The 25,149-nt window shown below is 37.3% G+C and overlaps 1 protein-coding gene across 1 annotated transcript in view; it reads left to right on the forward strand.

The window, feature by feature from the left end:
• Window positions 1–2,682: 2,682 nt before the first annotated feature.
• Window positions 2,683–25,149, forward strand: part of LOC131422573 (phospholipid-transporting ATPase ABCA3-like) — a 224,008-nt gene continuing 201,541 nt past the window's right edge. The window contains exons 1-3 of the mRNA XM_058569911.1: window positions 2,683–2,866; window positions 13,511–13,634; window positions 13,986–14,241. Of these exons, the coding sequence (XP_058425894.1) occupies window positions 13,575–13,634; window positions 13,986–14,241 (316 nt within the window). The 5' untranslated portion in view covers window positions 2,683–2,866; window positions 13,511–13,574. The remainder of the gene's footprint in view (window positions 2,867–13,510; window positions 13,635–13,985; window positions 14,242–25,149) is intronic.

Genomic DNA, 25,149 nt, shown 5'->3' on the forward strand with positions numbered 1-25,149 from the left:
ACAGCGATCCGCCTTCTCCGGGCTGCGCCCTATATCAGAGCGCGCGGCGCTGCGGGGCCGCCTCCTGGTCACCGCCCAGCTCGGGGGCGGAGCAACGCCAGTCTCGGTCCACCCCCATCTCCGGAGGTGGGCGAGCTGGGTCCCCTCCAGCCACGGGTTCCCCAGGGCTGGAGTTGAGGTGGTGGATCGGGAGTTAGTATCCTTGGGTCCACTTTTGCAATTCCTGTTGTTAGCTGGAGTCACGTTCCTTGCAAAGGGCTTTGGCCTCCCTCTTCCACCTCCCCCACCAACCCCGCTATTTGCTGTTTCCGTCGTCCTGCCTGAGAAAGAGGCGACAGGGAAGATGGGGGCAAACGATGGCGAGGCTCTCTTTTTTCTTATATTATTGCCTGCGGCTAGGAGATCTCAGATGAAAGGAGATAGTTATTAAAAAAAAATGTTCCTTTCAATTCTGTCCCCATCTGGAGTCTCTTATCCCAACCTCCCTCCCACTTCCACCGCGACCGCCACCCCAGATCCCCCGCCGTTGATTGCTTTAAGTGCACCATTTTCTCTTAGGCTAACTAACCCAGCTAACCTTCACTTTTAGAAAAGGGGAGGTTCCCAGCACAAGATGTAATAGCCGCAGTCCCACAAAGAGCCAAAATGCATAAAACGACTTAGGTCTTTTCTTCAAGGGCCTTATACCTGAGAGGAGGAAATAAGACAATATGTCCACGGGAAGGTTACGATGCAGGGCAGTAAACTCTAGCCACCATATCAGTGATAGGAAAGGTAAATGCTTTTGATAATTCAGAGAAAAGAGAGAGATTATTTTGGCCTGGGGTTATTAGATAAGGGTTTTATGAAGGAGGGGGAATAAACCAAGGCCAAAAATAAAATTAATAATGACAACAGCAACAGTGATAACAGCAACAGGCTGTTGATCTTTACTGTGTACCAGGTACTGTACCACGCATTTTATGTGTATTATCTCATTGAACTATACAGCAACCTCGGTGGTAGGTAGGTGGTATTACCCTGACTGTCTATTTGGGGCTTTGAGAGGTGAAGGGCTTTGTCCAAAGTCACCCAGCACTTAGCAGAGGAGTTGGGATCTGCCCTTGAAGTCCACTTCAGACCTCCATTCCTAACCATTAAGCTACATTGGCAGAGAAGGAGCAAGAGGGCATTTCAGGACAGGAGAAGCCCAGGGGTGGAAGGAATGTTGTGTAGTCCTCCAACAGTGTCTTGTCAGACAGAGTTGGGCTGGAACCTGGGGCTGAAGTCTAGGAGCACCAGGAGATAAAACAGAATGCTTCTTGGAGTCAGGGGGCTAAGAAGGGTGATTCTTTGGAAAGGAATTACATGCTCAAAGAGATTAAACATTTAGAAAGATGGGTCTTGCACCCATGTATAGGATGAAACAGATGCGCAAGAGTGTAGCTTGGGAGACAGGAAGCTCCACTAGTTAAATTGTGCTCCCCTGATATTTTGGCTGGGAGCTACATAGGGTATTTCTTAGGAAATGGTCACATCACAATACAAGACAGTGTATTGGTTGTGTCAAAATATGTACATAGCACAGTGCTCAGCACAGAGTAGCCACATAATAAATGAACCTCTTATATCATCAAAAAAGAGAAGATGATGGGCCAGCCCCGTGGCTTAGCGGTTAAGTGCGTGTACTCCGATGCTGGCGGCCCAGGTTCGGATCCCGGGCGCGCACCGACGCACCGCTTCTCCGGCCACGCTGAGGCCGCGTCCCACATACAGCAACTAGAAGAATGTCCAACTATGACATACAACTATCTACTGGGGCTTTGGGGGAAAAAAAAAAAATAAATAAAAATTATAAAAAAAAAAAAAAAGAGAAGATGCTGTGGTGGTTGGGAAAAGCTGATTTCAATTACATAATTTTGTTTCTTCAGTTCACCACGCCTAGAAATGCATGCCCAGGGCTGCTGGGATTACAGAAATGTTTATGGCCCATTATTTGTGTTGTTATAATTATTATTATGCAACATTTATTGGGTTTAAAAAATACAGAGGTATAAAGAAAATAAGCAATTTGGTTCATTATTCTTGAGAAAAAAAGCAAAACCAAATACCAACTAAAAGAGATATGAAGTAGGAATAGGAACATGAGTAGGAAAGCCAGGTGTTTATTTGCTTCTATTTGCCTTTGCTTTAAAGGCAAAGAGAGGTTGTATTACAAAGAATTTTAATTGGAGTTGGAGACAGAAGCTAGTCTTGGGTAAACATTCATTGACTATTGATTCTATTCCTCAGTCCTTGTGATCAGAATGTCCATTCTCCTGCTGACTTCTCCAACAACTGCCATTTTGACCCAGTACAAAGGTTAGGCCCAGTCCAAGGTTTAAAACAGCAAAGCAGTTTCTCTGGAAGAGCAGCTCCGACTTCATTTAAAAATGGTTCCACTATAGTCAATTTTGACCAAAGTATTTATCTTGATTACTGGGTTGGTTTCCCCATAAATGTTGCAGCCAAGGCGAGTGTCTCACTCCCCTCACTCCTAGTCTCTGTCTTTGTGGGGGTGGGGGACTGGGAGGTGGGGCAGGAGGAGCAAGCGGTGAAACATTTGGGAGGCGTGAGAAACGCGGGCTGGGCGTCCCAGGCGCTGGGAAGATGACGGGAAGGTTCCGGCTGGAGATTGGGGCGCGTGGGCTCCTGCGCCGGGAAAGCGCCCGAGACGGCGCGCGGGCGGGTCCTCCCGCCCACCGGGTAGGGGCCGGGGTCGCGCGTTTGTAGGGTCCGCGCCAAGCGTTGGGTCCGGGCGAGGCGGTTGCGGGGAGCGTTGAGAGGAGGCGCCGCGCCGGGGCCACGCGCGCCCCTCAGCGGCAGAGGCGGTTGCAAGTCCTCAGCGGTGAGTATTCAGACCTCCTCGCCCTTCGTCCTCCCCCACAAGTCCGCCTGCTCCCCTGGAGGCCCACCCTCTCCGCCCTCCAGCCCGAAAGCACGCCCCCCTCCCCTCAAGTAATAGAAACATGCAAAACCCCACTAGGAACTTAGGGTTGAATTTTAGCTGTTTTTATTTTGGTTATAGCTTAGGGGTTAGAAGGAAGGTTTTGGAAGGTGCAGTCAACTTTGGTTTTAATTTGACTTTAGGCAAGTGAGTTGACCTCTTAATCTCAGCTGTAATGCAGGAATATCATTTTACCCATCTCAAAGGGTTTTTCTTTTTTTAAAATTGAGGTAAAATTCACCATTTTTACCATTTTAAAGTATTAGAATTCAGTGGATTTTATTACATTCAAAATGATATGCAACCATCACCACTAATTCCAGAAAGTTTTTATCATTCCTAAAATAAACCCTTTGCTCACTGAGCGGCCACTCCTCATCACCCCTTGCCCGCCTCCAGCTCCTGACAACTGCCAACCTGCTTTCTATCTATATGGATTTTTCAATTCTGGGTATTTTAGATAAATAGAATCATATAATATGTGGCTTTTTCTGTTTGGCTTCTTTTACTTAGCGTAACGTTTTCAAGGTTCATGAGTGTTGTGTCATGTATCAGTATCTCATTCCATTTTTGGATATACCACATTTCGTTTATCCATTCATCAGTTGATGGACTGGGTTGTTTCCACTTTTTGGCTATTATGAATAATCCTACTATGAACGTTTGCCTACATGTTTTTGTGTGGACGTGTTTTCTATGCCCTTTGGTATGTACGTAGGAGTGGAATTGCAGGGTCCTATGGTAATTATATGTTAGCTTTTCAAGGAATTGCTAAACTGTTTTCCATAGCTGTACCATTTTACGTTCTCACTAGCGGTGTGTGAGGGTTCCAGTTTTCTCCATTCTCACCAACACTTGTTATTTTCTGATTAACAAATTTTTTTGTTTTATTCCATTTTATAAGTTGACTTTTCACTTTCTTGATAGTGTCCTTTGATGCTCAAAAGTTTTTGATTTTGATGAAGCCCAATCTGTCTATATTTTCTTTTGATGTCATATTGAAGAATGCATTGTTAAATCCAGGTATAAAGATTTACTCCTATGTTTTCTTCTAAGAGTTTATTGTTTTAGCTCTTACATTTGGGTGTTTGATCCATTTTGAATTAATTTTTTATATGGTGTGAGATAGGAGTCCAACTTTATTCTTTTGCATGTGGCTATTTGGTTGTTTAAGCAGTATTCAAAAGACTATTATTTCCTCGTTGAATGAGCTTGGCACATTTGTTGAACATCAATTGAACATAGATGTATGGGTTTGTTTCTGGACTCTCAGTTCTATTCCACTGATTTATATCTCTTTGCTTATGTCAGTACCATACTCTCTTGATTACTATCACTTAGTAGGAAGTATTGAAATCAGGAAGTGTGAGATCTCAAACTTTGTTCTTTTTTTCAGGATTGTTTTGGCTATCCAGGGCTTCTTGCAGGTCCATATGAATTTTAGGATAAGCGTGTTCATTTCTGCAAAAACAGTCAGTTGGGGATTGATTGACTCTAGATCAGTTTGGGGAGTACTGCCATCTTAATAATATTAAATCTTACAGTCCATGAACATGGGATGTCTTTTCATTTCTATATGTCTTTAATATTTTCCCTCCAGCTTCATTGAGGTATAATTGACAAAACTGTAGTATATTTAAAGTGTACAAAATAATGATTGATATATGTATACATTGTGAAAGGATTCCCGCATTCAAGTTAACACATCAATCACCTCACATGGTTGCCCCACCCTCACTCCCCCCTTTTGGGTGAGAACACTTATAATTTACTCTCTTAGCAAATTTCAGTTATACAATACAGTGTTATAAGCTACAATCACCATGTTATACATCAGATCCTCAGAACTTATTCTTCTTATAACTGAAAGTTTGTACTTTTTTTTACCAACCTCTCTCCATTTTCCCCACTCCTCAGCCCCTGGTAACCTGGAGATTACATTGAATCTATGAATGGTTTGGGGCAGTATGGACATTTTAACAACTCTTCTGATGCATGAACGTGAAATATCTTTCCATTTATTTGTGTATTCAATTTCTTTCATCAATGTCTTATAGTTTTCAGTGAATAGATCTTTCACTTCCTTAGTTAAGTTTATTCCTAAGTATTTTATTGCTTTTGATACTATTGTGAGTGGGATTTTTTTCTATCTCTTTGTTGAACTTTTCATTTTGTTCTTGTATTGCTTTCATGATTTCATTAAATTGTTTTATCTGTGTTCTCTTGAGCTCTCTGATCATCTTTAGAACAATTATTTTGAATTTTTTGTAGGGCAATTCACTTATCTCTGTTTGTTCGGGATCAGTTACTGGAAATTCACTGTGTTCCTTTGATGGTGTCATGTTTCTCCAATTCTTTGTGATCCTGGTAGTCTTGTGTAGGTGTCTGCACCTTTGAAGAAGCAGTCACCTCTTCTAGATTTTATGGACTGACTTTGGTAATGAAAGACCTTCACCTGTGAATGGAAACATGCTGGAGTGTGTTGTGACCCTGGATCTAGTGGTGCAGGTTGCCAAGTACAGTGGCATGTGGCACCTCTGGATCCGGGGGCGCATGATGTCTCTTTGGGTTGGGTTGCTGGGGTCCATAGCATTGACAACTGTGTGGTCCTTAGTGAGCTCTGCGGGGGGTCCACAATGGCTGCAAGGGCTGTTGGAGTCCTCAGCAGTGCCTCCAGGTCCAGAGGCTATGGAGCAGGGCAGGCAGCAGAGGTGGCTGGAGCTGGTGATGTATACCACACTCAGCTGCAGGGGCTAGCAGCTAGTGCGTGTGTAGTGGCAGGGGCTGGTTAAAAATACACACATAGTGGTGGGGGCCAGGGCCAGCAGCAAGTGCCACGGCCAACTGAGGGTGCACGGGCAGCTACAGGAGCCCTGGCTGTTGGCATACACTCTGTGGCTGCAGAATCTCACATTGGGCATGCACAGCAGTGGAGGCTGGTGACAGGAGTCTGGCTGGCTGGGTGCAGGTCCACAACTAGTGGGGTTAGCTGCAGGTGAGCCCAGTCGTGCAGGTCAGTGACAGGAAACAGGGCCAGAGCTGGACGCACAAGCAGCTGTGGGGGCCCTGGCTGTCGGGGTGCACTACTGTGGCTGTAACACCTCACCGCAGGTGGACAGCAGTGGAGGCTGGTGTCAGGACTCAGGCTAGGGACATGCAACTGCACAGCTGGAGGGGCTAGGTGCATGTGAGCCCAGTGGTGCTGGCCATTGCCTGGAGATAGGGCCAAATCTGGATCCACAAGCAGCTGTAGGGGCCTTGGCTGTCAGTGTGCACTTCCGTGGCTGCAGGATATTGCCACAGGTATGCACTCTACAGTAGAGGCCGGTGATGGGAGTCTACTATTATTGTATTGCTGTCTGCTTCTCTCTTCAGTTCTTCTGATATTTGCTTTATATATTTAGGTGCTCTGATGTTGGGTGCATAAATATTTACAATTGTTATATTCTCTTAATTAATTGATCCCTTTATCAATACATAATGACCTTGTTTCTTAAAGTTTTTGGCTTAAAGTCTGTTTTATCTGTGTAGCTACCCCTGCACTCTTTTGGTTTCCATTTGCGTGGAGTATGTTTTTCCATCCCTTCACTTTGAGCCTATGTGTGTCTTTAAAGCTGAAGTGAGTTGTTTTATCCATTCAGCCACTCTCTGTCTTTTGATTGGAGAATTTAGTCCATTTAGATTTAAAGTAATTATTAATAGGTATGGCTTTAATCTTGTCATTTTGTTAATTGTTTTTTTCTGGCTGTTTTATAGTTCCTTTGTTCCTTTCTTCCTCTCTTGTTCTCTTCCTTTGTGATTTGATAATTTTCTGCAGTGATATGCTTTGATTCCTTTCTCTTTCTCTTTTCTGTATCTACTGTATGTTTTGTAGTTACCATGAGGCTTACACAAAACATCTTATAACAGTCTATTTTAAACTGATAAGTTAACTTTGAAATATACAAAAGCTTTACATTTTTACACTTTCCCCTCCACATTTTATGTTTTTGACATCACATTTTACATATTTTTATATTGTATATTCATTAACAAATTATTGTAGCTGTAGTTATTTTTAATACTTTTATCTTTTAGCCCTTATGCTAGAGTTATAAATGATTTATTAGACACCACCATTACAATATTAGAGTATTCATTTGATGCCCTTTATCGTGTTGAGGAAGTTCCCTTCTATTCCTACTTCACTGAGTTTGTTTTTTTATCGTGAAAGTATGTTGGATTTTGTCAAATGCTTTTTCTGCATCAATTGAGATCATGTGGGTTTTTTCCTTCATCCTATTAATATGTTGTATTTCATTGATTTTCACATAAAAATCAGCCTTGCATTCATGGGATAAATTCCAGTTGGTATAATCCTTTCGATATTTTGCTGGATTCAGTTAGCTAGTATTTTTTTGAGGTTTTTGCATTTTTATCTGTAAGGGATATTGGTCTATAGTTTTTTTTTCTTGTGATATTTTTTTCTAGCTTTGGTACAAGGGTAATGCTGACCTCATAGAATGAATTAGGAAGTATTTCCTCCTCTTCTATTTTTTGGTAGAATTTGAGGAGGTATGGTAAAATAAAAAAAAAAATTTTTGGTCTTTGTCCCTGATTCCTGGGATAGAGCACCCCAAATCCTTGTAATTTCTTGAGTGGTAGGAGTGTCTTTTGTTTTTTGTAACTAGCCCCTTTTGACCATATCTGAGTTTATGCTAATGAGGTGACTCTTAGTAGGCCCCTAGGTGGCTTCAGGATAGGGCTGGTTGCAGAAGAACCAACCATGTGATTAGAGGGTTAGAACTTTCGGACCCCACCCTATGCCCTGTCTTCCAGGAGGGGAGGAGGCTGGCAATTGAGTTAAATAACCAATGGCTATCGACTTAATCAATGCTAACCACTTAATGAATCCTCAATAAAAACTCTTGAACAACGTAGTTTGGAGAACTTCTGGGATGGTGAAAACATCCATGTACTGGCAATGTGGCATACCGGAGAAGGCATGGAAGCACTGTGCCCCTCACCCCTTGCCCTATGTACCTCTTCATCTGGCTGTTCATTTGTGACAAACTGTACTTGTAAGTATAGCACTTTGTTGAGTTCTGTGAGTTATTTTAGTGAATTATTTAACTTGAGCAGGGATTGTGGGAACCCCCAAATTTATAGTTAACCAGGCAGAAGTGTGGGTAACCTGAGGATCCTATTTGCAGCTGGCATCTGGAGTGGCATCTTGTCAGACTGAGGCTTTAACCTGTGGGCTCTCTGCTAACTCTGGGTAATTAGTGTCAGAGTTGAATTGAATTGTAGGACTCCCAGTTGGGGTGTCAAAGAATTGGGGAATTGGTTGTTGTTTGGAAAATCAAATAGAAGGATTGGTGTAAATTATTTTTAGATGTTGGGTAGAATTCACTGTTGAAGCCATCTGATCCTGGCCTTTTCTTTGCTGGCAAGTTTTTGATTACTGATTCAATCTCTTATTATAAGTCTATTCATATTTTCTACTTGTTCTTGAGTTGGTTTGGTAGTTTGTGTGTTTCTAGGAATTTGTCATTTCATCTAGGTTACCAAATTGTTCATAATATTCTCTTATAATCCTTTTTATTTCTATAAGATTGGTAGTAATGTCCTTTCTTTCTTTTCTGATTTTAGTAATTTGAGTCTTCTCTCTTCTTTTGGTCAGTCAAGATGAAGGTTTGTCACTTTTGTTGACCTTTTTAAGGAACCAACATTTGGTTTCCTTGATTCTATTGTCTTTTTATTCTCTATTTCACTTATCTCTGCTTTAATATTTATTATTTCCTGCCTTCTTCTCTCTGTGGTTTTATTTTTGCTCTTCTTTTTCTAGTTCCTTTAGGTGGAAGGCTAGGTTATTGATTTAAAATTGTTATTGATTTGAAATGTGGGAGTTTACAGCTAAACTGCTTTCACTGCATCCCATAAGTTTTAGTGTGTTGTATTTTTTTCATTCATCTCAAGGTATTTTCTAATTTCCCTTGTGATTTCTTCTCTCACCCGTTGGTTGTTTATTAGTGTGTTGCTTAATTTCCACATATTTGTGAATTTTCCGGATTTCCTTCAATTACTGATTTCTAATTTAACTTCATTGTGGTCATAGAAGATACTTCTATGATTTCAATCTTTTTAAACTTGATACTTGTTTTGTGGCCTAATGGTCTATCCTGGAGAATACTCCCTATGCACTTGAGAAAAAATGTGTATTCTATTTGTTGTTGGGTAGATTGTTCTATATATGTTAAGTCCTGGTGATTTATAGTGTTGTTCAGAACTTCTCTTTCCCTGTTGATCTTCCACCTAGTTGTCCTATTCATTATTGGAAGTCAGGTATTGAAGTCTCCAACTATTATTTTTTGAACTTTGTATTTCTCATTTAACTCTGTTGGTTTTTGCTTATATATTTTGGGGCTCTTTGCTTTATATATTTTGGGGGCTGTGTTGTTAGGTTCATATATGTTTGTAATTGTTACATCTTAATGAGTTGACCTTTTTATCACTATATAATGTCTTTCTTTATCTCTCTTAACACTTTTTATTTTAAAGTCTGTTTTGTCTGATATTAGCACAGTCATTCCAGCCCTTCTTTTGGTTACTGTTTGCATGGAATATCTTTTTCTGTCTTTTAACTTTCAACTTATTTGTGTCTTTGGATCTAAAGTGAGTCTCTTGTAGACAGCATATAGTTGAACCAAGTTTTTATACTCTTTCTGCGAGTCTCTGCCTTTTAAATAGAGTTTAATCTCCTTACATTTAATGTAATTAATGATAAGAAAAGGCTTACTTCTGCCATTTTGCTTTTTGTTTTCTCTATGTCTTAAATCATTTTTGTTACTCAATGACTCTATTACTGTCTTCTTTTTGGTAAGATATTTTCTAGTGTACCACTTTGATTCCTTTCTTGTTTCTTGTAGAATATATTTTTTTAAAGTAATTTTCCTAGAGATTGACCTGTGGATTATAATTAACATCTTAATTTATTTTGAATTAATGCCAACTTAATTTTGATAGTATACAAAAATGTTGCTTCTATTTACCTCTGCTCCATCCTTTATTTTCTTATTGTCACCATTTCATCTTTATACATTGTTTGCAAAATCAACATGGATTTATAATTTTTTTATGCAGTTGTCTTTTAAATCATATAGGAAAAATGAGTTATGGACCAATAATATTCATTTTATATTTACATTGTAATCTTCATTGGTGTTCTTTATTTCTTCATGTGGGTTTAATTTATTGTCAAGTTTTCTTTCTATTACAATTTATGTATTGTAATTTTATATAATTTTTTAGTTGTTGCACTAGGGATTATAAAATACAGTCTTAACTTGTAGTCTATTTAGAATCAATATTTTATTACTTTGATTGGAATGTAGAAATTTTATGACCATATAGGTCTTCTTACTCTTCCCCCTTTATACTGTGTTTGTCTCATATATAACATCTTCATTTATTGAAAACTTCATCAGTCCATATTATAATCTTTCTTTTTAACCACTGAAATATTCTAAAGAACTCAGGCAGAGAAGAACAATCTGTTTTATTTGTTCAAATTTTTACCACTTCTGTTGCTCTTTCTTCATTTCTTATGTTCCAAATTACCTTCTGTTATCATTTTCCTTCTCTCTGAAGAGCTCTCTCTAATAATTCATTTAGATTAGACCAATTGTCAATAGAGTGTCTTAGTTTTCCTTCATCTGTGAATGTCTTTCAGACTTGCATTTCTGAAGAATTTCTTTGCTGAGTATCCAATTCCAGGTTAACATTTCTTCTTTCAGCACTTTAAAAATGTTAGTCACTTCCTTCTGGCCACCCCAGTTTTTGATGGCAGTCTGCTGTTTTTCAAAACTTTGTCTCCTTGTAGGTAATGTGTTGTTTCCCTCTGGCTTTTTTTTTTTTAAAGAATTTTCATTTGTCTTAGTTTTTATCAGTTTGATTATGATGTGTCTAGACATAAATTTCTTTGGTTTATGTTGTTTGGGGTTTGCTCAACTTCTTGTATCTCTATATTTGTGTCTTTTGCCGCATTTGGAAGTTTTCAACTATTATTTTTTTAAATATTTTTTCAGTATCACATTTTCTCCTGTCTTCTGGGATTTTGATGAGTTGTATGTTAGACTTTATTTTTGTTATTCTACATATTCCTGAGGCTATGTTCATTTTTTTTCAATCTCCCTCACTCCCGTTTTGTTCACATTGGATAATTTCTATTGATCTATCTTCAAGTTCACTGACTCTTTCTTCTGTCATCTTCATTCTGCTATTGAGTCCATCCAGTGAATGTTTTAAATTTGCCTTTGTTTTTTCTTTATATCTTCTATTTCTTTGCTGATACTTGGTATTTTAAATTTGTTTCAAGACTGCAATTGCTCTTTTGAGCATTTTAATACTAGCTGCTTTGAAGTCTTTTTCAAATAATTCCAATATCTGTACCATATCATCGTTAGTATCTGTTTATTATCTTTTCCTATATAAGCTGAGATTTTTGTGGTTTCTTGTATGCTGAATAGTTTTGGATTGTATTCTGGACATTTTGTGTGTTAAGCTATGGGAATCTAGGTTCTGTTTAAAATCCTATGGAGAATGGTGATACTTTTGTTTAGCAGGCAACTGACCTGGTTATAAGGTTGCCAGATTTAGCAAGCAGAGCACCCAATTAAATTTGAATTTCAGATAAAGTATGAATAATACTTTAGTGTAAGTATGTACCAAACAAAAAAAATATTTGTTATTTATCTGAAATTCAAGTTTAACTGGGCATCTTGTATTTTATCTGGTAACCCTGCTTGGTTAGGTTTAAGCCACAAGTTCCAACCCACCTCTGTGGGCTGTAGTTGCAGTGTCAATTCAGTTTTTAAAGACTTTGCTGTTCTATCTGGATCCTTCTGGGACCTGGGCAGAGTCTGTCAGCTCAGTAATCAAAGTGATTGGGGGCTGGCCCCATGGCTTAGCGGTTAAGTGCGCACTCTCCGCTACTGGCTGCCTGGGTTCGGATCCCGGGCGCACACCGATGCACTGCTTCTCCGGCCATGCTGAGGCTGCGTCCCACATACAGCAACTAGAAGGATGTGCAACTAAGACATACAACTACCTACTGGGGCTTTGGGGAAAAAAAGGAGGAGGATTGGCAATAGATGTTAGCTCAGAGCCGGTCTTCCTCATCAAAAAAAAAAGAGGAGGATTAGCATGGATGTTAGCTCAGGGCTGATCTTCCTCACAAAAAAAAAAAAGTGATTGGCATGCTAACTAGGATGAGATCCACTTATGCTCAGATCAAGGCTGGGCTCCTGCTGCTCCTCTGTCTCCTCAGTACCTACAGTTTCTCTGAGGTCCTCTTCTTTTTTGTCTTCTGGCCAGAAATCACTCACTTCCTTGGTTGCCTGCCAGTGAAAGTTCAGAATTAGTTCAATTCTAGTGTTCTTCTTTGCTGTATTTTCTGGTTACTCTTTCTGGTTCACACCCTTGAAGGATGCAACACCTTTTAGTACTAATGCAATACACAGCAACTCCTTCTCCCCCATGATGTGTCCTGAAGTCCGATTCTGACTTTGACATGTCTATGAGGCTGTTAAAAGTGGTGCATAGGAAGAAAATTCTGGCACACTGCAATATAGATGAACCTTGAAGACATTTTATGCTAAGTGTAATAAGCCAGTCACAAAAGGAGAAATACCGTCACCAATAAATGATTCCACTTATGTGAGGTACCTAGCATAGTCAGTCACAGATAAAGAAGGTAGAATGGTGGTTGCCAGTAACTGAGAGGACAAGGGAATAGGGAGTTATTGTCTAATGGGTACAGAGTTTTAGTCTGGGAAGATGAAAACATTCTAGAGATGGATGGAGGTGATAGTTGCACAACAGTGTGAATGTGATTGGTGCCACTGAACTGTACACTTAAAAATGGTTAAAATGGCAAATTTTGTGTTAGGTATATTTTATCACAATTAAAAAAAAGTGCATAGCCATCCTCTCCATAGTAGCAAATACCCCAAGGTAAAAACCTTATAAGGTAAGTACTATAATTTTTCTGATTTTTATGGATGATAAGCAGCCGTAGGTTAATTATCTTTCTCAAAATTATACAGCTCATGAGAGAGTTAGAATTTGAACTCGGGTAGCTTAACTTCAGATCTTGAGTTCTCGATTACTATGCCCTACTATCCATACCATGAGGAAAGGATCATGACTGATTTGAATCCACCTAATGCTTAGCATAGAACATGGCACAGAGTAGGTTTTAAATAAATAATAAGTATTCAGCATTATGTTTTGTGAGAATTTCTCTCACAGCCTATCAAAATAATAATTGATATTCTGCATTTACATTTTACATCTTTGTGAACCTGGGGCTTCAACTTATTGATCTTTGCATCTCTATTGCCTAATGTTTTTATACGTACTAGAAGATCATTAGACATGAATTTATATAAAAATGGGAGCAGACTAGTACTTATTTCAAGTTATTTTTTGTAGTTATCTTTCAAAATTGAACAAAGAAGAGTAGAACAATGAACTTTTACTTAACTAAATTTCACATTTTGGCAGGTAACCTAAAATTTTAAAATCTTTACTTCCTTCTTAGAGTTGAACTTCCGTTCTTTGTGGTAAAATGGATTTGTTGTGGCTCAACCAGTTTGCAGTCCTCCTCTGGAAAAATTTCATATTAAAGGTAAGTGGAGGTATCTGTGGGAAATAGTTGTAAAGGCTAATGAACCTGAAAGGGAAAAATTTTAATAGCTCCTTCACTTCATTTTAGTTTATGGGTTTCCGCCCCCTCCCCTTGGCTGAGGGTAGCACTTCTAAATCTGAAGAATACCCATGGGGTAAATCAATAGAATGAATAATAAAATGTGGAAAAGGGTGAAAAAGACAATCCAGAGAACCATTCACATTGTAGAATGAAGCTGAATAATATAATTTTGTATTATATACATGTATACACACAAGAGTATAAATACGTACACGTACACATAGATATACTCTTAGGTTAATTAACACAATCTTTTTGTTTCTCTTGCAGAAGCGTAAGATATTTTCTTTAGTTGTGGAAATCTTCATGACACTGCTGTTCTCTGCATTGATTTTGTTTCATCGCAGAGATTCGGAAAAGAATCTTCGAGAAGCTTTTATTTACAAGGCTCTTCCCTTGAGTAAACTGCCTGCTTTCTTCACTGATACGAAACATACATATGAATTGGTTTACATACCTTCTGAAAGTGATGTGGCAAAAAGTATTACTGAGATGGTGAAAGCGGACTTAAAAGTCAAATTTACAGGTTAGAGATTGTGATGTCTAAAGTGTTTTTTGTAGAATAATTATTAATTTGTTTTAGAAGAGGCATGCTTCAGTGACCTTCATAACTTGTGCATTAATCCCCTGAATGTAATGTTATGAACTTTTTCAAATAAATCAAACATATTCTTGATATAATCATAAAATATAATATTTAAAATTAGATGATGAGTTATGTAATTCTAAATCTTTTTTCTTTCTGATTGTCCTTCTTAAACTAGGTTATGTACATGATAGCATGCTGAAGGGACATGAAGCCTCAGGATGAATTTAGTAGTTTTTTTCTGGATGCATAAACTTTACTTGAGGTCACTAATTTTAAACATTTTATAAAAGTATTATTTAAGTGTGATAGATGAATGCATTTGAAAAGAAGATTAAAACGATGTAGAATTACACCAAAAAAAATTCTCATTTCCTTATACTCTCCTTACTCTGCTCCAGATTTCCCTTCTTTGTCTCCTACAGTTAGAAACACTATCGGGGGCCGGCCCGGTGGCGTAGTGGTTAAGTTCGCATGCTCTGCTTCTGCGGCTTGGCCCAGGGTTCACAGGTTTGGATCCCGGGCGTGGACCTATGCACCGCTCATCAAGCCATGCTGTGGCAGGCGTCCCACATATAAAAGAGGAAGATGGGTACAGATGTTAGCTCAGGGCTAATCTTCCTCACACACACACACAAAACCTTTAAAAAAAACACTAGCAGAAATCTGGTAAGCTTGTCAGAAATCTGGTCAGTCTTGTCTCATGATTTTACATATGTGTGTGTGGATTTGTTCTGTTATATATTTTTTAAATTATATATTTATTTTTATCATTTTAAGGGCTTTGAGATGGGAGGGAAGGGTAGATGTTATATATTTACTTTGCCATCTTAAAAACCATCTTTAGGGGCCGGCCCTGTGGCTTAGCGGTTAAGTGCATGCACTCCGCTACTGGTGGCCTGGGTTTGGATCCTGGGTGTGCACCAACGCACCGCTTCTCCAGCCATGCTGAGGCCGTGTCCCACATACAGCAACTAGAAGGATGTGCAACTATGACATACAACTATCTACTGGGGCTTTGGGGGAAAAAAAAGAGGAGGATTGGCAATAGATGTTAGCGCAGAGCTGGTCTTCCTCAGCAAAAAAAAAGAGGAGGATTAGCATGGATGTTAGCTCAGGGCTGATCTTCCTCACACACATACAAAAACAACCATCTTTAAAAATGAAAATGTTATATCATGTAACTTAATGCAAAATTCCTATGAATTTTAAAAACATAAACCATGAATCTCCAAAGAACTTTAGTGCTGGTGATGGGCTGATTTAGGTTAACTTTCAAGTATCCCTGTATATGGAGGTGGGGAATAGAGGATAGGCTGCTGTTTCTTATCTTCTGCTATTATTGTTCCATCAGTGGAAAAGTCTAAGAAGCATTGTTATTCTGTCATCTTGAGGGCATCTTGAGAGAGTGTGCCTGAAGACTAGAGTAGAGATCTGATGAGTTGAAGGTCCACAGTGGCATATATTAATAAATGTCTATTTCCTCCTCTTGATTAGGCCTGATTACCTTCTTTTAGTTTCTGTTGAACCAACTCCTTAGCAAAATTGCTCAATGGATATGAGAAGATATGTGGAAAAGTCTTCATTTGGAAAACTCCCTCGTTCAGTTTTTAGTGCTACTCTGAAGAATTATAACTTTTTTAAACAGCTGTACACTGGAAGCTTTTAATCTACCAATTCAAGTTCAGATAGTGTAATATCTGAATGGTAGAATATAGTATAGTACAGTACGCTATAGTATAGTATATCTATTAGTATAATAGCTTGTGGTTAGAAAGCTGGTGTTGGGTAAGACTTTGATGTTGGTATTTGGTAATTTGGTTTAATCAATACGGAGTAATGATTTCTGTTATAAGCTTTGGCAAAGAATTCTTGAGGATTATATAGTACTTTTCTTTTAGCACAATGATCCAGAAGGGCCCCCCTCCACATATACACATTTGATTTTGAAAAATTTCAGACCTCTAGAGAAAACGCAAAAATGTTGCAATTCACCAAGTAACATTTGCCACATTAGCTTTATCATTCTCCCTCTCTTTATATATATATTAAATATAAAAATATATAAAACTTGTAAGAATATATAAATATAATTACTGGATTTTTTTTCTGAACCATTGAGAGTAAGTTGCATTCATTCTGACACTTCACCTTCAAATACTTCCTGTATCTCCTAAGAATAAGAACATTCTCCAACATAATCTCTACAGTTATCACAACCAAGAATTTTAAAATTGATATAATAATGTTATCTAATATACAGTCAATATTTATATTTCTCTACTTGTCCTATTAAGTTTCTTTAGAGATTTTTTTTTTCCCCACTAATCCAGGATCCAGTTAGAGATTTTTAAATCTTCCCTGGGGTCAGCAAACTTTTCTGTAAAGGACCAGATAGTAAATATTTTAGGTTTTCTAAAGGGCCAGATAGTAAATATTTTAGGTTTTGTGGGCTATGTAGGTCTCCATCGAATATTCTTTTTTTAGAACCCTTTAGAAATGTAAAAACCATTCATAGCTCACAGGCCCATACCAAAGCAGACTGTTGGGTAGATTTGACCTGCACAGGCCATAATTTGCTGACCCCTTAGAACACTTCCTTAGACTGTTGTTGTTGTTGTTTTGTCTTTAATGACATTGACGTTTTTAAAGAGACAAGGCCAATTATCTTGCAGAATGTTTCTTAATTTGTGTTTGTCTGATTGTTTCCTCAAGTTTAATTTCAGTTTGAACATTTTGTGTCAAAAATATTATATCTTTCTTATAGGATCATTCTTAGTGAATCACATTAGGAAGCACATTGCCAGTTTGTTCCGTAATTGGTGATACCATGTTTGCTCATTTTGTTAAGATGGATTTCCACCAGACTTTCCATTGTCAACACACTGTTTTTCTCTTTGTAGTTAATAAAGAATCTGTAATTCTAGTCAGAACATTTCCAGCACCCTAGAAGCTCCCCTTGTGCCAACTTGAAGTTAAGACCCCCCCCCCAAGTTTAACTATTATTTCTGACACCTAAGACCATAGATTAGTTTTGCTTGCTTTTCAATTTTTATAAATGGAGCCATTCACTAGTCCTGTTATAGCATACTGTATAACATATAGTATATATTATATAGTTTGTATGTGTCTGCCTTCATTTAGCATTATATTTGCAAGATTCATCCAAATTGTTGTATGAGATCATAAATCATTCATTTTCATTAGAGTATTCTGTTATGTTAATATTCTACAATTTATTTATCCATTTGTTATTGATGGACATTTGGGTAGATTCCAGATTTTGGCTGTTATGGACAGTGCTGTTATAAACATTTTTATATGCACCTTTGATGAACATATATACACCTTTCTGTTTGGTGTATAACTAGGAATGAAACTGTTGGGTCGTGGAGGATATATCTATTTAGGTTTACTAGATACTGTGAAACAGTTTTGCAAAGATATTTGCTTTTCTACCAGAAATGTATGAGAGTTTCAGCTGTTCCACATCTTCACCGACACTTGGTATGTTCCATCTTTTGACAGGAAGTAACTGATAAAGGCATCCTTGTCTTGTTCCCTGTCTCTGGAGAAAATTTTTCAATATTTCACCATTGAGCATCGTGTTTGTTGTATGTTATTTGTAGATGTTCTTTATCAGATTTGGATAACTTCTTTCTACTCCTAGTTTGCTAAGAGATTTTTAAAAATCACGAATTAGTGTTAAATTTTGTGAAATGCCTTTTCTGTATCTATTAAGATGGTCATATACTTTTTCTCATTTTTGTTAACAGTGATTTTTCAATTGTTGAAACATTACTGTATACTAGAATAAACTCCATTTAGTTGGATTTATTCTATGAATTTTATTTGCTAATATTTTGTTAGGAAATTTTACATGTGTGTTTAAGAGATTAGTCTGTTTTGAGTTCTTTGTTCCATGAGTTATTGAGTATATTGCCTAATTTCCATGCAATTGGAGTTTTTCTAGTTATATTTTTGTTGTTGGATTTAGCTTTATCCCATTATGGTTACAGAACGAAATTTGAATGATTGCAATCCTTTGATGATGATGAAGATGATGATGATTATGATTATTTTTGATGCTAAAATTGTCCCAGATTTAGCCAATGGATTTTTTTCCCCAAACAATGTCCTTTTGATGTTTCTCTGTCAGTTTTTGAGCACTTTCTTCCTGTCCAACAGAACTAGATGTTCAGGCTGACATTGTACTTTCTTTGCCCCAGAACTCAATTCAGTCAGTTAAGGAGTCTTAGTTCTTCCTTGTTGGTGAAGGTGTTAAGAAACTAAGATTAGGGGCTGGCCAGGTGGTGTAGTGGTTAAGTTTGTGTGTTCCGCTTCGGCGGCCTGGGGTTCACCGGTTCAGATCCTGGGCACAGACCTACTCACTGCTCATCAAGCCATACTGAGACGGTGTCCCACATAAAAGAAGAAGGACCTACAACTGGGATGTACAACTATGTACAGGGGTTTTGGGGAGAAAAAAGAAAAAGAGGAACATTGGCAACAGGTGTTAGCTCAGGGCCAATCTTCCTCAAAAACAAAAAAAGAAACTAAGATTTGAGTACTACGTGTACTCATTACTGCTGGAGTGCGTGTTTTTGCTTCTAGACTCTCTTAGTGGACAGATCTAGGATTTTTTTTTTTAAATCATGACTTTATATTGATATTGTCTATTCCAGTCCAACAATGTAAGCCTCTTGCTTTCCTTCTCCCATTATGTATTTGTACCTCCCTTTTCTCACAGTTTCTAGTTCCTAGCAGCATCAGTATACTCATTTGCCCAATCTTACAGAAGAATATTTATGAATTACTTATATACGTAGTACTACCCTACCAAACTTATAAGTAAAATTTAAGATTTCTTTGTAGTTCTTTTTCTCCTTAGACTGTATTCAGTTAGGGGTATATGTCAACATACCATGTTTAAAATTTACTTAGGTTAATTATTTTTCTTTCTTCTTGTGGTTATGTTATTAATTTAATATCTATTTAGGATTCATTTATATTCTTATTAAGTTATATTTATTATACTCCTCTGTGTTGATTTAAGTTTATTTTTTGAGCATGTAAAAGATTAACATTGTGCAAAAGATGAACTTATATGAAAATTATAATTAGAGGGCTAACATTGCTTTCACTGTTCCTTCTAGCCTGTTCCCATCCATCCAATATTATCAGAGTCTGATTTATCCTTTGTGTTTCCTTTGGCGTAAATATTGCTTCTGCATGTAATTATGTATATTTGCATCTGTGCCTGTATGTTTTCTATATGTAGTTTTCATTCTCCTTTCTTACACAAGAGCATACTAAATACGGTCTTTTGTAGTTTGGTTTTTCTTCCCAATAATATATTATAGTTGGATGCAGCTCATCTTGTAATACTTTTTTTGTAAGGACTTATACTGGGTTCGTGCATGTTTTAAACTGTTTTCCTGTAGGAAAGCTTGGCTGGATAGAAAATCCTAGGCTCATATTTTCTTTCTCAAAAATGCTGTCCTGCTATTGTCTTCCTTTGCATGTTGCTGTTGAGAAGTCTGATGCCAACCTGATTTGTTTTGCTTTGTAAGTGGCTTAGTGTTTTATTTCTGGAAGTTTCCTTGGATTATACTTTAAATATTATTCCTCCTCCATTCTTTTGTTTGTCTGTTGTCTTTTTTAGGGACATGTTTTTCATATGTTGGATCTTTTTGCCTTTTTTCTATATCAATCACTTTCTCTGATTCTTTTGTCTCTTTATTTTGTTTTTATTCTCTTTGCTATTTTCATTTATCTTCTCAATTACTCTTATTATATTTTCCAGTCAACTCTATTCGTTTAGGGCACCATATAATTTGATCTTCATTTCTAGGATGATTCTTGTCTTTTTCTTAAGTCTCTGAAATTCAGCCAACTTTTGTGGGATTTTTTCTTTTGTTCTTTTTTGTAATTAAAATTTTTTTCCAGTTTGATTGAAATATAATTGACATATACCATTGCATAAGTTTAAGGTGTACAGCATAATGATTTGATATATATATATTGCAAAATGATTACCACAATAAGTTTAGTTAACATCTATCACCTCACAGTTACAAATTTTTTTTCTTTTCTTGTGATGAAAACTTATAAGATATACACTCTTAGCAGCTTTAAATATACAATACAGTATTGTTAACTATAGTCACCTTGCTGTACATTGCATCCCTAGAACTTATTTATCTTGTAACTGGAAGTTTGTACCTTTTGACTACCTTCACCCATTTCCCTCACCCTCTGCCCCACATCTCTAGCAACAACCAATCTGTTTTCTGTTTCTGTGAGTTTGCTTTTTTCTTAGACTCCACATATAAGTGAGACCATACAGTGTTTATCTTTCTCTGTCTGGCTTGTATCACTTAGTGTAATGCCCTCAAGGTCCATCCGTGTTGTTGCAAATGGCAGGATTTCCTTCTCTTTTACGGCTGAATAACATTCCATTGTGTATGTATGTACCACATTTTCTTTATCCATTCATCTGTTGACAAACATTTAGGTTGTTTCCATGTCTTGGCTATTGTAAGTTATGCTGCAGTGAACAAGGGGGTGCAGATATATCTTTGAGATAGTGATTTAGTTTCCTTCAGATATATACTCAGAGGTGGGATTGCTGGATCTTATGATAGTTCTAGTTTTAATTTTTTGAGGAACCTCCATACTGTTTTCCGTAGTGGCTTTACAGGTTTATATTCCTGCCAACAGTGCGCAAGGGTTCTCTTTCCTCCACATCCTCACCAGCACTTGTTATCTCTTGTCTCTTCAATAATAGTCCTTCTAACAGGTGTGAGGTGATGTCATATTGTGGTTTTGATTTGCATTTCCGTGATAATTAGTGATGTTGAACATCTTTTCATGTACCTCTTGGCCATTTGAATATCTTCTTTGGAAAAATGTCTGTTCAGGTCCTTTTGCCCATTTTTTAATTGGATTATTATTATTATTATTTTTGGTGTTGGGCTGTATGAGTTCCTCATATATTTTGGATATTAACCCCCTATTAGATGCACATGTTTTCTTCCATTCCATAGGTTACCTTTTCATTTCGTTGATCATTTCTTTTGCTATGCAGAAGCTTTTCAGTTTGATGTAGTCCTACTTGTTTGTTTTTGATTTTGTTGCTTGTGCTTTAGGTGTCATGTCCAAAAAAATCATTGCCAAGACCAATAAGTAGCTTTTTCCCCTATTTTTTTTCTAGGAGTTTTATGGTTTTAGGTCTCAGATTTAAGTCTTTAACCACTTTGAGTTAATTTTTGTGAATGGTGTAAGATAGGGGTCCCATTTCATTCTTTTGCATGTGAATGTCCAGTTTTCCTTACACCATTTATTGAAAAGGCTGTCTTTTCCTTATTGAGTTTTCTTGGCTCCCTTGTCAAATGTTAGTTGACTGTGTATGCATGGGTCTACTTCTGGGCTCTTGATTCTGTTCCATTGATCTATGTATCTTTTCTATGCCAGTACCATACTGTTTTGATTATTATAGCTTTGTAATAAAATTTGAAATCAGCAAGTGTGGCGCCTCCAGCTTTGTTCTTCTTTCTCAGGATTGCTTTGGCTACTGGGGATTCTGTTCATTTTTAATTGTTTTATTTTTTCTGAATCAGCAATAAAAGTTGTATATAGTCAAGGTTGAGGGTGTTGCTTAGCCTACTAGATTTCTTAGTTCTGGAACACCCTCTCTTGTTTGTATAGGTACGCTTAGTTTTTAAAGTTGATGCAGCTCTTTATTTTGGTGGAGCAGAGGTTGATGTATTTTCTGATTTTGTGTTTTTCTTTTCTTCCTAGAGAGCCTTTAATTTCCATCTCTTTCTTCTCTTTTTCCTGTTTTTGCCATCAAATCTCTAAGTGTGGCCTTTCTACATTTCCCCCCTCCCCCCACCGCCATCAGAAATTGTGTTTTCCAAACACTAGCATCTCAGGTTCCACAGGCTTTCAAGTCTCTTTCTCTTAATTTCCCCGCTATCCAGAGTTTTGATATGCCAAGTCCACAGCTATACCTTGGCATTTTCTCCTTTTTCTGTCACTTTCTCTGTTTGGGGGTAGTTTTATCTGTGTTCTATCATCCCTAGACCCTTCTCTGATAAGCTTATGCCTGCCTCTTTCACTGGTGTAGCTCAGTAGTTGGCTCTGCTGAAGTTGGCTCTATAGTTTCCTATTTACACTTTGAAGTTTGTGGTATTCTGTTTCCTAGTTATGTTGTAGGTGTGTTATGAATGTTTTTTTACCCTCTCCTTTTTGATCTGTATTTTTTTTGGAGGATGTGTAGTAAATTTCAGAATAAAGTAGCTGTCAGTATTCTACTGTAATCCACAACCTTATATGACATTTTAAAGCTCTCAAATGCTTAGAGATCAGATGAATTTTATTTGCAATGGAATAAGTTTTCAGTTATCACTCACCTGGCTAAAGAATTTTTGTTGCAGTTGCTGTTGCTTTCTCCATCATTCAGGACCTGTTCAATTGTTTAAGAAAATCGTGTGGCTCAGAAAGGGAAAGTCTCTCTGTCCAAATTTTGGTGTGGTCTTTGCCCTAGGCTAAGCCATATTATTCTTCCTTCTTCTGAGCCACCTCTGTGAACCTGGGACACCTCACCTGCTGAACTCAGAATTGCTTCTTGACCAGTATCTCTACATCTTCCCAAGGCCACTTACTTTTTAATAAATATATAACATGGACATAAGAGCACAAATCACAAACTTAGTGAGTTATCACTAAGTGAAAACACTCATGGAGCCACCGACCTGCTCTAGAAATGAAACATAACCAACATCCCATTTTCATGCCCCCTACAAATTATTACCTCCTCTCTCTTCCCTCAAAGTAACACCTATACTGACTTCTAAACCCCATATATTAATTTTACTTTTTTTTTTCTTGTGAGGAATATTGGCCCTAAGCTAACATCTGTTCCCAATCTTCCTCTTTTTGCTTGAGGAAGTTTGTCCCTGAGCTAACATCCATGCCAGTCTTCCTCTATTTTTTTGTATATGGGATACCGCCACAGCATGGCTTCACGAGTGTTATGTAGGTTTGTGCCCGGGCTGCAGACCCGTGAACTCTGGGCTGCCAAAGCTGAGTGCATGAACTTACCAGTACACCACTGGACAAGCCCCAATTTTACTTTTTTAAAAAAAGTTGGTATTCATGAATTATATGAATTGGGGCGGGGGACTGACTTCTTATTACAATTGTGAGATTCATTCATATTATTGCTATAGCAGTAGTACATTTTTGCTCATATCATCTTACGTTATAAGAATGTACCTCAATTTATTTCTCCATTATTATGTTGGTGAATATTTGTGTTATTTCTGTTTTTATCTATTGTGTATAATACTAGTGTGGATATGCCTGTATATGTCATTTGGTGCACAGGAACGTACATTTCTATTGAGAGTGGAATTGATAGGATACCTTGGAGTAAAACTGATGAGTTGTAACATATGCATATGTTCAACATTACTGAATAATGCCAGTTCTTGGAAGTGGTTGTACCAACTTATATTCCCCTTAGAAGATGACTAGAGTCTCATTGTTCCACATCTATGCCAGTTGTTGATAACATCAATTTTTAAAATTTTAGTCATTTTACTTCACAAACTATGAATAGAAGGGAACTTCTTCGACCTGATAAAGATCATCTTTGCCAAACCACAGCTAACATCATACTTGATGATGAAAAACTGCATACTTTTCCCCTAACATCAGGAATAAGACAAGAATGTTCACTCTCACCACTTCTATTCATCATTGTACTGGAGATTGTAACTAGGACAATTAGGCAAGAAAAAGAATAAAAGGCATTCAGATTGGAAAGGAAGAAATAAAACTATCTCTATTTGCAGATGACATGATATTTTACATAGAAGATCCTAAGGAATTCACTAGAAAAATATTGCAACTAGCAAGTGAGTTTAGCAAGGATGGAAGAGGATTCAAGAACAATATGCAACAACTAATTGTATTTCAATTAGTTGTAATACACTTGCAATGAACAATTCAAAAATGAAATTAAGAAAACAATTCCACTTGCCATAGCTTCAAAAAAGAGTAAAATATTTAGGAATAAATTTCCCAAAAGAAGTGCAAAACTTATCTTCTGAAAACTGCAAGAAGTTGTTGAAACAAATTACACATCTAAATAAATGGAAAAAAAATTCTGTGTTCATGGATCAGAGAGCTTAATATTGTGAAGATGGAAATGCTGTCCAAATTCAGAGTCAGTGCAATCCCTATTCGAATTCCAGTTGACTTCTTTGTAGAAATTGACAAGTTAATTCCAAAATTCATATGAAATTTAAGTGACTCAGAATAAGCCAAAACAATGTTGAAAAAGTAGAACAAAGTAGAAGTATTCACATTTCCCAATTTCAAAACCTACTGCAAAGCAGTCATAATCAAGATAGTGTGGTACTGGCACAAGGCTAGACATATAGATCAATGGAATAGAATTGAGAGTCCAGAAATAAACCCATATAGCTCCAGTCAGTTGATTTTCAACAAGAGTTCCAAGACCAAGCAATGGAGAAAGAACAGTCTCTTCAACCAATGATGCTGAGGAAACTGGATATCCATATGGAAAAGAATAGAGTTGAATCCTTACCTTATACAAAAATAATTCAAAATGGACCAAAACCTTAATATAAGAGCTAAAGCTATAAAACTCTTAGAAGAAAACGTAGGGTAAATTGTCATAACCTTAGATTTGGCAAAGGATTCTTAGATATGATGCAAAAGCATGAGCAACAAAGGAAAAAGTAGATAATTTGAGTTTATCAAAAATTAAAAACATTTGTGCTTCAAAGAACAGCATTGAGAAAATGAAAAGAC

The sequence above is a fragment of the Diceros bicornis genome, chromosome 26, assembly GCF_020826845.1.
Source record: "Diceros bicornis minor isolate mBicDic1 chromosome 26, mDicBic1.mat.cur, whole genome shotgun sequence".
Lineage (NCBI taxonomy): Eukaryota > Metazoa > Chordata > Mammalia > Perissodactyla > Rhinocerotidae > Diceros > Diceros bicornis.